At 44.4% G+C, this 16,609-nt stretch overlaps 1 protein-coding gene across 2 annotated transcripts in view; it reads left to right on the forward strand.

Annotated features, from left to right (window-relative positions):
• Positions 1-16,609, forward strand: part of exoc6b (exocyst complex component 6B) — an 899,778-nt gene that overhangs the window by 638,578 nt on the left and 244,591 nt on the right. For both annotated transcript variants that reach the window (XM_063047162.1, XM_063047163.1), the window contains exon 18: positions 112-291. In XM_063047162.1, coding sequence (XP_062903232.1) covers positions 112-291 — 180 coding nt within the window. The remainder of the gene's footprint in view (positions 1-111; positions 292-16,609) is intronic.

The raw sequence follows: 16,609 nt of genomic DNA on the forward strand, positions 1-16,609 counted from the left end.
CTACGGTAAATGTTTGAGCTATTGGTGTTTCCTCTTTGAGAGTACAGACCCCCTCTGTTTTGTGGCTGGCAGTAAGTTAACAGAATGCGGGGGACATCTGTTTCTGTGCAGGATGCTCGGCACGCTGCAGAGGAAGAGATCTACACCAAGCTCAACCAGAAGATTGACCAATTCCTCCAGCTGGCGGACTACGACTGGATGAGATCAGAGTCCAATGGACATGCCAGCGATTACTTAGTTGACCTCATTGCCTTCCTGCGAAGTACGTTTGCTGTGTTCACCCACTTACCAGTGAGTACCAGCGTTTTTTAAAATTCTTCTTCTTAAGTCCATCATCCCTACTGGGACATTGACCGTCAACAGCAGCTGCCTGATAAAAGGTGGCCTCCACTTTCATCACAGGGTTTCATACATTTTGAGGTAAAGATTCTTCCTCTCCCAGGAATGAGGTCTTTGGAGCACCTGTTGATCTTTCTGTAGCTCTGGTGTTTTTACAGGATGGGGTTGCTGGCCACCTACCCAACCCCCCTCCTTTCACAGCCGGTTTGGGACCATCCATGCGGAGATTTATTTTGTATGAAAATGCTTTATTCTTTTCTCTCATGATATGGTCAACAGTAACATTTATTGCCAATCTTTAGCTGAGGAATTGTCCGTTTTTCTCCTTGAACTGTAATCATTGTACCCAGAATAATTCCTGCAGTAATAGTTCAGCAGTGGAAAGCTGAATGCCAGTGGGAATCAAAGTGCAAATTTTAAAGTAAATTTATTATCAAAGTACCTATACATCACTATATACAACCCTGAGATTCATTTTTTTGCAGGCTTTTACAGTAGGTACAAAGAAACGCAATTGTATCATTGAGAAAACCACACACAGACAAATATGGACAAACAACCAATCTGCAAAGGAAGACAAATTGTGCAAAAACAATAATAATAATAAACAAATAAATAAATAGTATTGAGAACATGAGTTATGCAGTCCTTGAAAGTGAGACCACAGGTTTTGGAATCAGTTCAGAGTTGAGATGAGTTAAGATATCCCTTCTGGTTTAGGAGCCAGAGGGGTAATAACTGTTCCTGAACTTGGTGGTGTGGGAACTAAGGCTCCTGTACCTCCTTCCTGATGCCAGTAACAAGAAGAGAGCATGGCCTGAGTGAAGTCCACACCAGTTCAGGAGCCTGATGTTTGAAAGGTGTGGGAACTAAGGCTCCTGTACCTCCTTCCTGATGGCAATAGCGAGATGAGAGCGTGGCCTGAGTGAAGTCCACTCTAGTTCAGGAGACTGATGGTTGAAGGGTAATAACTGTTCCTGAACTTGGTGGTGTGGGAACTAAGGCTCCTGTACCTCCTTCCTGATGCCAGTAGCAAGAAGAGAGCATGGCCTGAGTGAAGTCCACACCAGTTCAGGAGCCTGATGTTTGAAAGGTGTGGGAACTAAGGCTCCTGTACCTCCTTCCTGATGGCAATAGCGAGATGAGAGCGTGGACTGAGTGAAGTCCACTCTAGTTCAGGAGACTGATGGTTGAAGGGTAATAACTGTTCCTGAACCTGCTAGTGTGGGAGCTAAGGCTCGTTTACCTTCTTCTTGATGGCAGCAGTGAGAAGAGACATGGCCTGGATCATGGGGTGAGTGAAGTCCACATTTGTTCAAGAGCCTGATGGTTGAGGGGGAATAACTGATCCTGAAGCGCAGGACCCACTCCACCAGGTTCAGGAACAGTCCTTCCCCCTCAACCATCAGGCTCTTGAACCATAGGGGATAACTTTACTCAACTTCACCTGCCCCATCATTGAAATGCTCCCACAACCTATAGACTCACTTTCATGTTCACTTATCTGATGTTCTCGATATTTATTGCTTATGAAACCCTTTTTTATTGGATGTGTCTGGAAATGCTGCTCATTAGCCCCTCACTAACAGCCACCGGACTCCCCGGTGAGGAACCTACCTTTCACTGGCTCCATACGTCTAGGGTGTATGCGACCTTGGTCCTGCCAAGCCTGTGTCTCACCCACCCAAACCCCAGTTGCTGTGTAATTTGCTGTCCCCCTTGCTTGTTGGCAAGAAATAACAGATTGTACACTGAATACAATTATAAAGTATATTTATGAACATTAACTCAACCAAAGAGCTATTTAGGAAAAGAAAAGAAACAAATTGGGCCCATTACAATTAAACAGTCAAATGTGCACATAAATTCCAGCTCATCTTGACGTTTGTCTGTAATTCATGGAGGAGACACTCGGTCTGCGTGAAAGCATACACCACCTTCCAAATGTCACTTATGATCTACCTCAAACAAACGGGCTTCCCTATGGGAGTATCGGTCCTTCCTCCTTGAAGCCATTCATCTGCATAAAGCACTTTGTGCAACAGGGACAGCATCATCGGCCATCTCCCCCACCCCAGTCTTCGCCCAACTCCCCAAAAAGACCTCAACCCACACCTGTGTCCCTCACGCAACCTATCCAACCAATTTTCTCTAGAACCTCCTTCCGATTCCACCATCCTGAGTGGCTAACACCACATTCCTAAATCGACCAACAAAGCCTCTTATCTGAGCTTAGACCCAAACAGGCTGAAAGCAGAACAAACTGCTCTTTCAGAACTGCTAAAATTAACTACCTACAGCATAGCAGTAAAAATCTTAACCAGTGTGTTAGACTTATTAATTTATTATTATTATTTCTTTCGTTTTGTGTTTGCACTGTTTGTTTTTTGCACACTGGTTGAAAACCCAAGTTGGTGTGGTCTTCCATTGATTCTGTTGTGGTTATTATTCTATTATGTAATTTCTGTGAATGCCCGCAAGAAAATGAATCTCAGGGTTGTATATGGTGACATATATGTACATTGATAATAAATTTACTTTGAACTTTGTAAAAGAATAATAACTGTTCCATTTATCACCTAGTGACTTCAGCCTTCTGGGTGTTGCAGGCATGAAATCATGGTGGCACGACTCTCCCAGTGGTTTACTGGGTTGTAATATGGTCACTGGCGCTCGGTGCCATTCTCCACCTTGCCCTTTTCCAGACAATGCGGCTCCTACCAAGGTTTATGCATTCAGTGGCCACTTTATTAGGCACACCTGCACCCCTGCTCATTAATGCAAATATCTAATCAGCCAATCGTATGGCAGCAACTCAATGCATAAAAGCATGCTGACATGGTTCAGTTCTTGTTCAGATCAGGCTTAGTAGGTCTCTGTGAGGAGCTTTGGCCTTGCTCTGTTAGACTCCCCTTATGAAAGATACAACCATTGTTGGTAGAATCTCAGGTGGTGGTGAGAGGGCGTACAGGAGTGAGATATGTCAACTGGTGGAGTGTTGCCACAGCAACAACCTGGCACTCACCGTCAGGAAGACCAAAGAGCTGATTGTGGACTTCCGGAAGGGTAAGATGAAGGAACACATACCAATCCTTATAGAGGGATTAGAAGTGGAGAGAGTGAGCAGCTTCAAATTCCTGGGCATCAAGATCTCTGAGGATCTAACCTGGTTCCAACATATTGGTGCAGTCAGGAAGAAGGCAAGTTAGTGGCTATACTTTATTAGGAGGCTGAGGAGATTTGTCATGTCAACAAACACACTCAAAAACTTCTATAGTTGTACCGTGGAGAGCATTCTGACAGGCTGCATCACTGTCTGGTATGGAGGGGCTACTGCACAGGATCAAAAGAAGCTGCAGAAGGTTGTAAATCTAGTCAGCTCCATCTTGGGCACTAGCCTACAAAGTACCCAGGATATCTTTAGGGAGCGTTGTCTCAGAAAGGCAGCATCCATTATTAAGGATCTTCAGCTCCAAGAACATGCCCTTTTCTCACTGTTACCATCAGGTAGGAGGTACAGAAGCCTGAAGGCACACACTCAGTGATTCAGGAACAGCTTCTTCCCCTCTGCCATCCAATTCCTAAATGGACATTAAAGCTTTGGACACAACCTCACTTTTTTTAATATACAGTTTTTCTGCTTTTGTATATTTTTTATCCACTGTATGTAATTGATTTACTTGTTTATTTATTATGTTTTATTTTATTTTTTTCTCTCTGCTAGATTACTTATTGCATTGAACTGCTGCTGCTAAGTTAACAAATTTCATGTCACATGCCGGTGATAATAAACCTGATTCTGATTCTGATTCTGATTCTGAAAGTGGCGGCGTTTATACAGGTCCTCCCCAACTTACCAACCCCCAGCTTACGTGCAGCCCATACAACACTGCAAAAGTCTTAGGCAATGTTAAAAAAAAACTCTAAAATGAAGGTGCTTTCAAAATAATGAATTGTTAATTTCTAAGTTTCAAAAAATTTACTATTACAAGCAGTAAACAGTAAAAAAAAACTAAATCAAATCAATAACACGAGGACTAACTGACGGAGGGTCTCGGCCCGAAACATCGACTGTACCTCTTTGTATAGATGCTGCCTGGCCTGCTGCGTTCACCAGCAATTTTTGTGTGTGTTAAATCAAATCAATATTTGGTGTGACTTCCCTTTATCTTTAAAACTGCATCAATTCTTTTAGGTACACTGTTGTGCAGTTTTATAAGAAAATCGGCTGTTAGGTTATTCAAGCATCTTGGGGAACTTGCCTCAGCTTTTATGCACACTTTGGCTGCCTCACTTGCAACAGCCTTGATGATGTTGAGATCAGGGACCTGTGGTGGCATTACCATCTGAAACCATATAAAAAGAATCCAGGGTCCCTAAGACTTCTGCACAGTATATACGACCATGCATTTGGGAGAACAGAAGGATGGACGTGCAGGCTAATGTGACATCTTCTGCTGTGCAGGAACTCCAAGTTCAGTGTAAGTACAAGAAACACAAAGAATGAAAGATCACCCCCAACCGGATGGACAACAATCAGAGTGCAAAAGACAACAAACTGTGCAAATACAAAAATAAATAATAATAGTAATAAATATGGAATAAATATCGAGAACATGAGATGAAGAGTCCTTGAAAGTGAGTCCATAGATTGTGGGAACAGTTCAAAAATGGGGTGAGTGAAGTTATCTCCTCCGGATCAAAAGCCAGAGGAGATAATTTCAGGTTGAGGGGTAACAACTGTTCCTGAACCTGTGCTGTGGGTCCAGAGACTCCTGTACCTTCTACCTGATGACAACAGTGAGAAGAGGGCATGTATGTCCTGGATGGTGGGGGATCCATGATGGATACAGCTTTCCTGTGACAGTGCTCCATGTAGATGTATTCAATAGTGTGGAAGGCTTTACCCGTGATGAACTGGGCAATATTCACAACTTTTTGATGGATTTTCCATTCAAGGATATGGGTGTGTCCACACCAGGCTGTGATGCAACCAGTCAATATACTCTCCACCACACATCTATAGAAATTTGTCAAAGTTTTAGATGACATGCTAAATCTTTGGAAACCTCTGAGATTCCCCAGCCTGGGGAGGCCATTCTGCTTGTACCCCTGTTCACTAGCATCTAGATCTTTGTGTCTAATCGAGAACTGACCATCTCCACCAAGACCACTGGACCTTGGTCTTTACTCATGAGGTGTCAGGATTATATGCAACAAATAGGATCTGCACCCATGCAAGGTAAATCAGTAACCAGAAGACTCAATCTCAAGGTAGTTGAAGGGAATGAGATCTCTCTGCCTCAAGAAGTCTAGGAATAGCTTCAAAAGGAAAATAGAGCATGGAGCAGCACGTTACAGGCCCTTCGGCCAAATGATGCTGTGCCAAACTTTTACAGTACTTTAAAATTGATCTAACGCTTCCTTCCCATATAGTCCTTCATTTGTTCATTATCCTTGTGTCTATCTAATAGGCGCGTGGCCAAGTGGTTAAGGAATTGGACTAGCGACCTGAAGGTCGTGAGTTCGAGCCCCAGCTGAGGGAACGTGTTGTGTCCTTGAGCAAGGCACTTAACCACACATTGCTCTGCGACGACACTGGTGCCAAGCTGTATGGGTCCTAATGCCCTTCCCTTGGACAACATTGGTGTCGTGGAGAGGGGAGACTTGCAGCATGGGCAACTGCTGGTCTTCTATACAACCTTGCCCAGGCCTGCACCCTGGAGAGTGAAGACTTTCCAGGCGCAGATCCATGGTCTTGCGAGACTAACGGATGCCTTATCTAATAGTGCCTTAAGTGTACCTAATGTATCTGCCTCTAGTGCTGCCACTGGTAGCATTTCCACACATCCACCACTCTCTGTGTAGAAAACCTACCTCCGACATCCCCCTATACTTTCCTCCGATCACCTTAAATTTATGCCCCTTCTATTAACCACAGAGCAAACTAGAACTTCCATCCTACATCGCCCTCCATTTTCTTTTTCATTGTCTAAGAGTCTCTTAAATGTCCTGAAGGTATCTGCCTCCACTCTACTTCTTCTGAAAGGGAATTGGATAAAGTTTGGAAAGGAGGAATGTAAATGGTTGAGGTAAAATAAAGATAAAGGTTAGGTTCATGAGGATTAGCTTTATTTGTCGCACGTACATCAAAATGTACAGTGAACTGCATCATTTGTGTCAACCACCCGCTGAAGGTGTGCTGGAGTCAGACCAAAAGTGTCACCATGTTTCCGTCACCAACGTAGCATGCCTACATCTCACTAACCACAACTCGTTTGTAATGTGGGAGGACTCCGGAGAATTCAAAGGAAACCCACTGTGTCAGAGGGACAGTACTGAGTGAGTGTCACACTGTTAGAGGGACAGTACTGAGGGAGTGTCACACTGTCAGAGGGACAGTACTGAGGGAGTGTCACACTGTCAGAGGGACACTACTGAGAGATTGTCACACTGTCAGAGGGATAGTACTGAGGGAGTGTCACACTGTCAGAGGGATAGTACTGAGGGAGTGTCACACTGTCAGAGGGACACTACTGAGAGATTGTCACACTGTCAGAGGGATAGTACTGAGGGAGTGTCACACTGTCAGAGGGACAGTACTGAGGGAGTGTCACACTGTCAGAGGGACACTACTGAGAGATTGTCACACTGTCAGAGGGATAGTACTGAGGGAGTGTCACACTGTCAGAGGGACAGTACTGAGGGAGTGTCACACTGTCAGAGGGACAGTACTGAGGGAGTGCCACACTGTCAAGAGGGACAGTACTGAGGGAGTGTCACACTGTCAGAGGGACAGTACTGAGGGAGTTCCACACTGTCAGAGGGACAGTACTGAGGGAGTGTCACACTGTCAGAGGAAACTACTGAGGGAGTGTCACACTGTCAGAGGGACAGTACTGAGAGATTGTCACACTGTCAGAGGGACAGTATTGAGGGAGTGTCACACTGTCAGAGGGACAGTATTGAGGGAGTGTCACACTGTCAGAGGGAGTGTATTGAGGGAGTGCCGTCATCCCAGTACCAAGTCTCTGCAGTATGTTCAGCAGGCCCTTCAGACTGATGGATGTTGTAGATCCCAACAACTACAGTTTGGCGGATTGAGCCAGCATCTCTCGCATTGTCAGTATTAAACATCATGCATTCCCGTTAACTGAAGAGCAGAAGATTCCTCTCCCCTTCCATAACCCCCCTCACCTCCACTCTGCTAAGTATTTTAAAGTCCATTGTTTGCAAAATCCCACCGCATGCTAAGCAAATTGTTTAGGCACATTACATTTACTGCTTGCCTTGTTTTCAAATTCATCACCACAGTGACCACATTTCATGAAGATACATCGTTGTGAAATATTTCGGAAACATCCCAAAATAGAACACAGAACAGTACAGTACAGGCCCTTCGACCTACGATGTTATACTGACCTTTTAATGTACGCCAAGGTCAATTTATCCCTTCCCTCCCACCTAGCCCCACGTTTTTCTAGCCTCCATGTGCCTAAGAGTGTCTAAAATGCCCCTAATTTATCTGCCTCCACCACCTCCCCTCACAGTGAGTTCCACACGCCCACCACCCTGTGTGCAAAAAAAATCTACAAGGCCTTCGATCAATGATGTTGTACTGACCCTTTAACCAACTCCAAGATCAATCTAGCCCTTACCTCCTACATAGCTCTCCATTTTTCATCCACGTGCCTATCTAATGTCTCTTAAATGTCCCTAATGTGTCTGCCTCTTCCACCACTCCTGGCAGTGTGTTCCACAAACCCACTACACTCCGTAAAAAACCTATCTCCACTTTCTTTCAATCACCTTAAAATTATGCCCCCGCGTATTAGCTGTTTCCGCCCTGGGAAGTGGTGACTGGTGCCAGATATATTCGAGTCTATATTTTCAGAGCACTTCATCCTGGAGGGAAGTCTGTTGATTGTTTTCACAGGTGCTGAGTGAAGTGAGTTTGATGGTGGTGGGGTGGAGAGGAGGGCTATTGGTTGTTTCAATCCAGTTCGCTGTTGGCACAGGCTGGAATAAGAAGGCTGCCCTTAATTATACCTCCGAGGTACTCCGCCCTAGTTTAGGAGATTGACCTTTGAATCGCAGCCAACCTTGCCGTTTTCGAGCGGTGTTGGTTGCCAAACTCTGGGTGGTTCTGGAGTCAGTGCCTCCGCCCTTCAGTCTGCAGGTGCAGTGAAGTCCCTGCCGCGAGCGAGGAAACAGCGAATGGGAGAGTGCAATGTACCCATCAAGTCTACACTGGGAAAGGAGTGGGTTAGTAATAGCACCGTCCCTCCGGTGGCTGAGCAATATTCACCAGAAGCATTATGTGAAAATAATGAATGTTTATTTAAAAATAAAGCAGATTTTCTTTTGTGGGGGGAGATTGGCTATACAGTTTCATGTTCAATGAATAACAGCTGTTTTAAGAGCAGCACACACAAAGTGCTGGAGGAACTCTGCAGGTCAGGCAGCATCTATGGAGAGCAATAAAGAGTCAGTGCTTCAGGCCGAGACCCTTCATCAGGAATGTCCTGGAAAGGTCTTGGCCTGAAACGTCATTTCCACAGAAAGGTGCCAGAAAAGGGCCACTAACATCTTGAAGGATCCCACCCACCCTGCAGATGGACTGTATGTCCCGCTCCCATTGGGGAAGAGGTTATGTAGCATCTATGCCAGGGTCACCAGACTCAAAAACAGTTACTTTCCCCAAGCAGTGAGGCAGATCAACACCCCAGCCACTAACCCACCCCTCGACACCCCCAACCACCACTACTTGATCATTTCCTCAGTCACCTTATGTACAGACACTCCTGTGCCTAGTGTCACTTTATGAACATACAATCAAGCTATTGTGCATAAACTATCTTATATTTGTTGTGTTTTTTTATTATTGTGCTTTTATTGCATTTTTTTTGTACTGCATCGGATCTGGAGTAGCAATTATTTTGTTCTCCTTTACACTTGTGTACTGGAAGTGACATTAGACAACCCTGAATCTTGAATCTCTCTGTAGATGCTGCCTGACCCGCTGATTCCTCCAGCATTTTGTGTGTTCTGCTCTGGATTTCCAGCATCTGCTGAACATCTTGTGTTTACGATTTAGGAGAACACAGTGACCTGCACTGACATCATACCTCACAGAGGCACAGAGCCATGCAGCGTGGATCCAGGCCCTTGGACTCATGCTGACCACAGTACCCACCCAGCTAGTCACAATCTCCTGCATTCAGTCCGTAGCCTCTAGTATTCAGCATGGTAACAGGCACCTCCAGCCCAACGAGCCTGGGCCACCCAGTTAAAACATGTGACCAATTAAACTGCCCACTGGTACGTCTTTGGAATGAGGTGGGGGGGGGACCGGAGTACCCAGAGGAAACCTATGCAGCCATGTGGAGAACATACGAACTCCTTACAGACAGTGGTGAAATTGAACCTGGGGTGCTGGTGCTGTAAGGCGTTACACTAACTGTCATCCCTCTAAGCCCTGGTCATCCATGTACCTATCCTACTGCTTCCTAAATTATATTAAGATTCAAGGGTTCAATTTAATGTCAGAGAAATGTATACAATATACATCCTGAAATGCTTTTTCTTCGCAAAACATCTACAAAAACAGAGAAGTGCCCCAAAGAATGAATTACACTTAAACATGGGAACCCCAAAGTACCCCCCACCACTCTTCCCTCTCGCGCATAAGCAGCTGCGAGCAACAATCCCCCCCTCCCCCCACCGGCAAAGCAAAAAGCATATTAAGTGGGCAATATTTGAAGGTGATTGGAGGGAAGTATATGGGGGGGTGTCCGTGGTAATTTTTTAACAAAGACATGAGTGCATGCAGCGCCCCGCCGGGAGCGCTGATCGAGGCAGATCGAGTTGTTCATTTGATATGTGCCGTATCATACATTGTAGACAATCATGGTCTTTCCATGACCATGATTGGTCTTGGCAAATTTTTCTTCACAAGTGTTTTGTCATTGCCTTCTTCTGGGCAGTGTCTTTACAAGATGGGTGACTCTTCAGAGACTGTCTGCCTGGCGTCAGTGGTCGCATAACCAGGACTTGCGATATGCACCGGCTGCTCATATGACCATCCGTCACCTGTTCCTGCCGTTTCACGTGACCCTGAACTGGGTCTAAGCAGGTGCTATACCTTGCCCAAGCGTGACCTGCAGGCAAGCGAAGAGAAGGACCTCCTTTGGTAGAGACATATCTCTATCTCGCCACCCAACAGATACATCAGAGAGATTTAAGAAACTTCTAGATGGACATATGAATGACAGAAGAATGGGGGGTTATGACAGAGAGAAGGGATAGATTGATCTCAAAGTAGATTAAAAGGTTGGCATAGCATCATTGGCCGAAGGATCTGTACTGTGCTATGTTCAATAATACCATTGTACCCACCGCAACCATTTCCTCTGGCCGCTCGTTCCATACGCTAACCACGCTCTGTGTGGAAAAATATTGCCTCGCAGGTCCCTTATAGCATCCTGAAACTACGCCCCTAATTTTGGACTCCCCCACCCTTGGGAAAAGACTGTTACCATCCACTTTTACAGATTTTTCTCAAGAAAATCCTTTCTAGCCACTGGTATGCAGTCGCTGATTGCTTTCTGGCAGCAAATTCTGAATCAGAATCAGGCTTATTATCAGCAGCCCACTGGCCCCAAAGACCCTGTGATTTTAGTCTCTGAGGTCGACATGAGGGCTTTCTTCAGGAGGCTGAACCCATGGAAAGCATCCTGCCCAGGCTGTGTACCTGGCCAAGTACTAAAGACCTGTCTGAACCACTGGCTGGAGTATTCACCGATATCTTTAACTTCTTGCTTCAGCAATCTGAGGTAGCTACCTGCTGCAAGTAGGTTTCTATTACACCGGTGCCTAAGAAGTACGTGGTAATCTGCCGCAATGACTATTGTCCAGTAGCACCTACATCCACTGTGTTGAAGTGCCTTGAAAGATTGGTAATGAAACATACCAACTCCTGCCTGAGAAGTGACCTGGATCCACTAAAATCTGCCGAACATCATGACAAGTCAACAGCTGATACCGTTTCATTGGCTATTCATGCAATCTTACAAAATCAAGATGCTCTTCGTTGACTGCATTCAATACTATCATCCCCTCAAATCTAATCAATAAACTTCAAGACCTTGGCCTCAATACCTCCTTGTGCAAATGGATCCTCAATTTCCTCACTTGCATACCCCAGTCAGTTTGGATTGGCAACAACATCTTCTCCACACTCTCCATCAGCACAGGTGCACCACAAGACCGTGTGCTTAGCCCCCTGTTCTGCTCGCTTTACACTTAACGACTGTGGGGCTAAGCACAGCACTAATGCCATATATAAGTTTGCTGAGGACACCACTGTCGCTGGTGGAATCAAAGGTGGTGATGAATCAGCCTGTAGGAGAGAGATTGAAAATCTGGCTGAGTGGTGCCACATCAACAACCTCTCACTTAACGTCAGCAAGACCAAATAGCAGGAGCCAGTTCTCATCGGAGGATCAGAAGTGGACACTTTAAATTCCTTGGTGTTATCATTTCAGAGGATGTTGTAGGTCCAGCACATAAATGCCATTACAAAGAAAGCATGGCAGAACTTCTAGCTAGGAGTTTGCAAAGATTCAGCACGCCATTGAAACTCTGTTAAACTTCTGTAGATGTGCGGGGAGAGTATATTGACTGGTTGCATCACAGCCTGGTATGGAAGCACCAATGCCCTTGAACAGAAAAGCCTACAAAAAGTTGTGGTTACAGCCCAGTCCATCACAGGTAAAGCCCTCTCCACCATTGAGCACATCCACACGGACACTGTCACAGGAAGGCAGCACCTATCAAGGGGCCCCCACCACCATCCAGGCCACGCTGTCTTCTCACTGCTGCCATCAGGAAGAAGGTACAGGAGCCTCTGGACCCACAACACCAGGTTCAGGAATAGTTGCTACCCCTCAACCATCATGCTTTTGTTCCAGAGGAGATAACTTCACTCACTGAACTGTTACCACAACTAAAGGACTCACTTTCAAGGACTCTTCATCTCATGTTCTGCATATTTATTTCTTAAGTTTTTTTAACCTCTCTCTTTTCTTGTATTTGCACATTTTGTTGGTTTTTTTTTGCACATTGGTTGTTGTCCATCCTGTTGAGTGTGGTCTTTCATTAATTCTGTTGCATTTCTTGTACTTACTGTGATTACGCACAAGCCTTGAAGCTCCTGTACCTTCTTCCCAATGGCAACAGTGAGAAGAGAGCATGGCTTGGATGGTGAGGTTCCTTATTGATGGATACTGCATCCACCCACACACGTACACAGTCCTCTAACCCTGGGACCAGTCTTCTTTGATCTCCAGCCTCGAGTGGGCTCACGGCATCACAGACCTTTTGCTTCCCTAAAGGATTCGCAGAGATTCACATACTTGGGGCCCAAAGCGTTATTGTGGATCCCTATCACCCGTCTCACTATCTCTTTGAAACACTACCATCAGGAAGGAGGTACAGGAGCATCAGGACCAGGACTGTCAGACTGGGTAACAGCTTCTTCCCTCAGTCTGTGAGACTAATGAATGCCCTGCCACCACTGAGGTCTTGACACTAGAACAATGAGCTGTGCACTACATGCATTTTGAATTATATTTTATTAGCTTATTTGTGGTAATATTTTGTTTTATGTGCCTTCTATGATATATGTATTGTGGGTGCACCATGGTCCAGAGGAACATTGTTTTGTTTGGCTGTATATATGTACAGTCAGATGTCAATAAACTTGAACTTGAATTTAAGTAAATACTTTTCACAAAGGCAGTGTTGGAGGTGTGCCAGCCAGTTTGCAAACAGCTAGCTAATTTGTTTATGGTGATAACCAGTCTAACCTGTTTCTGTGACAATGCTTGCTGGATTGGCCATTGTTTCACAAATAACTTCCTGAAAACAGTGCATGGGAATCAGTCAGTTTTATAATCACTGCCTTTTAAACACCGAAAGCCATAAAATTACTGCAAATTAAAAAACTAAGTATACAGTACAAAGAAAAGCAAATAACAGGTACTGTTCATGGGCTGTTCAGAAATCTGTTGATAAGAGGCACAGAAACAGACCCTTCAGCCCATCTAGTCCATGCTGAGCTATATTTCTGCCTAGTTCGATCAACCTTCACCCGTACCATAGCCTCCATATCCCTCCCATCCATGTATCTATCAACCTTCTCTTAAATGCTGAAATCGAACCCACATTAGCCACTTGCACTGGCAGCTCATTCCACATTCTACCACCCTCTGAGTGAAGAAGTTCCACCTTATGTTCCCCTTCAACATTTCACCTTTCACCTTTAACTCATGTCCTCTATACTGGTTCAGCAAATTTGCAGATGGCCCCAAGATTGGGAGCGTAGTGGACAGACGAGCAAAGTTTTCAACAGGATCTGGACCAGCTGGAAAAATGGGCTGGTTGGATAAACCTGTGTTGTTTTCTCTGGAATGTCGCAGGCTGAGGGAAGATGTGATCGAAGGTTATGAAAGGGTAGACAGAATCCCTTCCCAAGGTTTTTACACAGAGAATGGTGGGTGCCTGGAACGAGAGGGATAGCCATTGTGATCCTAAAAGAGGAAGTTTGGATCGGATCCAAGAAGCGCTCCTTTGAACCTCTCTAACAGTCCTCCTACCTGCTTCCTGCCTGAAGAACAGTCTGCTAATGTGAGCTCTCTGGAAATACCTCAGCCTCCATAATGTCAGTGCCAGAGAGGCCAGTAAGAAGGGGAGCTGGAGAAGGGGGGGGGGGCTCGGAAAGCCCACATTATTGTGAAAAGGCCATGCACTGAGTGGAAACACCTGCAGTTACTGGCACAGGGGCCAGTGATAATCACAATACCTCAGCAGCTGTAGTGGACTGCAGGAGACAATGTGCTTACGTCCTATAACACTACGCATTATGCCTTATGAGGAAAGACTGAGTGAGCAAGGGCTTTTCCCTTTAGAAGGAGGATGAGAAGTGACTTGATAGAGGTGTACAAGATGATAAGAGGCATGGATTGAGGGTACATCTGGAAACTCTTTCTCAGGGTAGAAATGGCTAATACCAGGGGGCATAATTTTAAGGTGATTGGAGGATAAAGGGGATGTCAGAGTTAGGTTTTTCACACAGAAAGTAGTAGGTGCATGGAACACATTCCCAAGGGTGGTAACAGAGGCAGATGCATTAGGAACATTTTAAAAACTCTTAGATAGGCAAATGGAAGGTAGAAATTGGAGGGCTACATAGGAGGGAAGGATTAGATCAACTGTTTTTTATGCCATAGACCTCTACCATTACCCAGGGGTTGGGAACCCCTGGATTGGATTGATCTGGTTTAAAGTATGGCACATTGTGGGCCGAAGGGCCTGTGCTGTGCTGTATTGTTCTGTGATTTATGTTTTATCAGAAACACCATACTTCATGTTGGGGGGGGGGCAGGGCTGGTGTACTTACTTACAGCAAAGTTCCTATCTCACTTTTTCACAGTTTGTCAGTTAATGAGCATCTTGACAACCATGCTATTCAATAATAGATTAAAGATCCAGCATCTATGTTCCCTCTAAACTGTGTGCGTGTGCGCGCGCACACACGTTTTTCAATCAGCTCACAAAGGAAATTAATGTGCGCACAAAAGGTTAGTTACCTAAAATAGTGCGGTAATTAATAATTATACTTATTGAAAATAATCTTTTAGCTAAATGTTTCTGTTAACTAGTTAGTCGGTTTTTCAAATACCACAATGCAGGTCACTAATTTACGTCACCTCACCTTTCCTGTTCCGGTTTGTACAGCTGCATCACGGCGGCAGCCATCTTTGGCGGACAGTGTTCATATCGTAAAGTTTACAAAGATCTGTTTCAAATCCTGTAGATAGCTTACTAAGTTTTTATTGAGAAAGATCAGTCAAATGACCCTGTGGCTAAATACTGTCACAAGAAATTGATAAACATCACATACAAAGTAGCTTTACAGGTTTTAAGTAATGTCTTTGATGTCTGTGCTGTGCAAGATTCTGCAAAAGAGTGGCCTAACACCAATTGATTCACTTCATTTTGCGAGAGGCAAAATTAACAAGATAAGAAAGCAGTATCTGGGAGACAATGTTTCGTGGAGTGACAAAGTTTAAGTTTTGCTAAGCCAACAACGTGAAAAAAATGTCATAATAGATAGAAGTTCACTGTTGACTTTTATAAATAGTCTTTGTGTTCATTTAGAAGAAAGGTTTCCTGAAGATGAGGTACAAGAATGGTCAGCTTTTGATTTCTCCGCAATTACAGATTTTTGACTTCACATTTGGCAATGAACAAGTTAATGCCTTATGTCGAAAGTATCATGATTTTCTAGCTGAAAATACTGTAATAGACAGTTTAATGATTTCAAATTTTCCATGCAAGAAAAAATTAAATCCAAACTCATTTCAAACTTTGCTCAAATGGTGGCATTTGTACTTCAAAATGAACAGTTTTGCAACCTTGCACAGTTGATGGACATTGGGGGAACCTTTCTTGTGTCTGGTGTGGACTGGCGAGCGAGGTTTTAGTCTAATGAATCAACTCAAAAATAAGCTGAGAAACTCTTTAGGTGAATGTCATTTGGATATGTTAATGAGAATCAAAAGCTATCAACTGGATGGAAGTTCTATTAGTCTAGACAGAGTTTACAAAGAATGGGTAAATGCCAAAGACAGGAAAGAGAAAAAGTAACTGAGTGACTTAAATATGTATGTTATTTCGTTTGTTATTCTGTGCAGTTTTTATGTCAAATATTTTGTAAACCTACATAAACTGTCCCATGTGTGCATTCAGTGCACACATACTTTTGTCACAGGAAAAAATTTGCACAACATAAGATTTTTGTGCACACTGACTACTAAAAATTAGAGGGAACGTTGTTCATCATCATCGTTACTTGTCGTGTTGTATGACATGGGCGATCTTTTGACCGTGATTGTTCTTGGCAAATTTTTCTACAGATGTGGTTTGCCATTGACTTCTTCTGGACAGTGTCTTTACAAAATGAGTGACCCCAGCCATTATCAATACTCTGCAGAGATTGTCTGCCTGGTGTCAGTGGTGGCATAACCAGGACTTGTGATATGCACTGGCTGCTCATATGACCATCCACCACCTGCTCCCATGACTTCACTTGACCCTGATTGGGGGTGGGGATGAGCAAGTGCCACACCTTGTCCAAGAGTGACCTACAGGTTAGCGGAGGGAAGGAGTGCATTATATCTCCTATGGTAGAGATGTATCACCACCC

The sequence above is a fragment of the Mobula hypostoma genome, chromosome 4 (assembly GCF_963921235.1).
Source record: "Mobula hypostoma chromosome 4, sMobHyp1.1, whole genome shotgun sequence".
Taxonomy (NCBI): Eukaryota; Metazoa; Chordata; class Chondrichthyes; order Myliobatiformes; family Myliobatidae; genus Mobula; species Mobula hypostoma.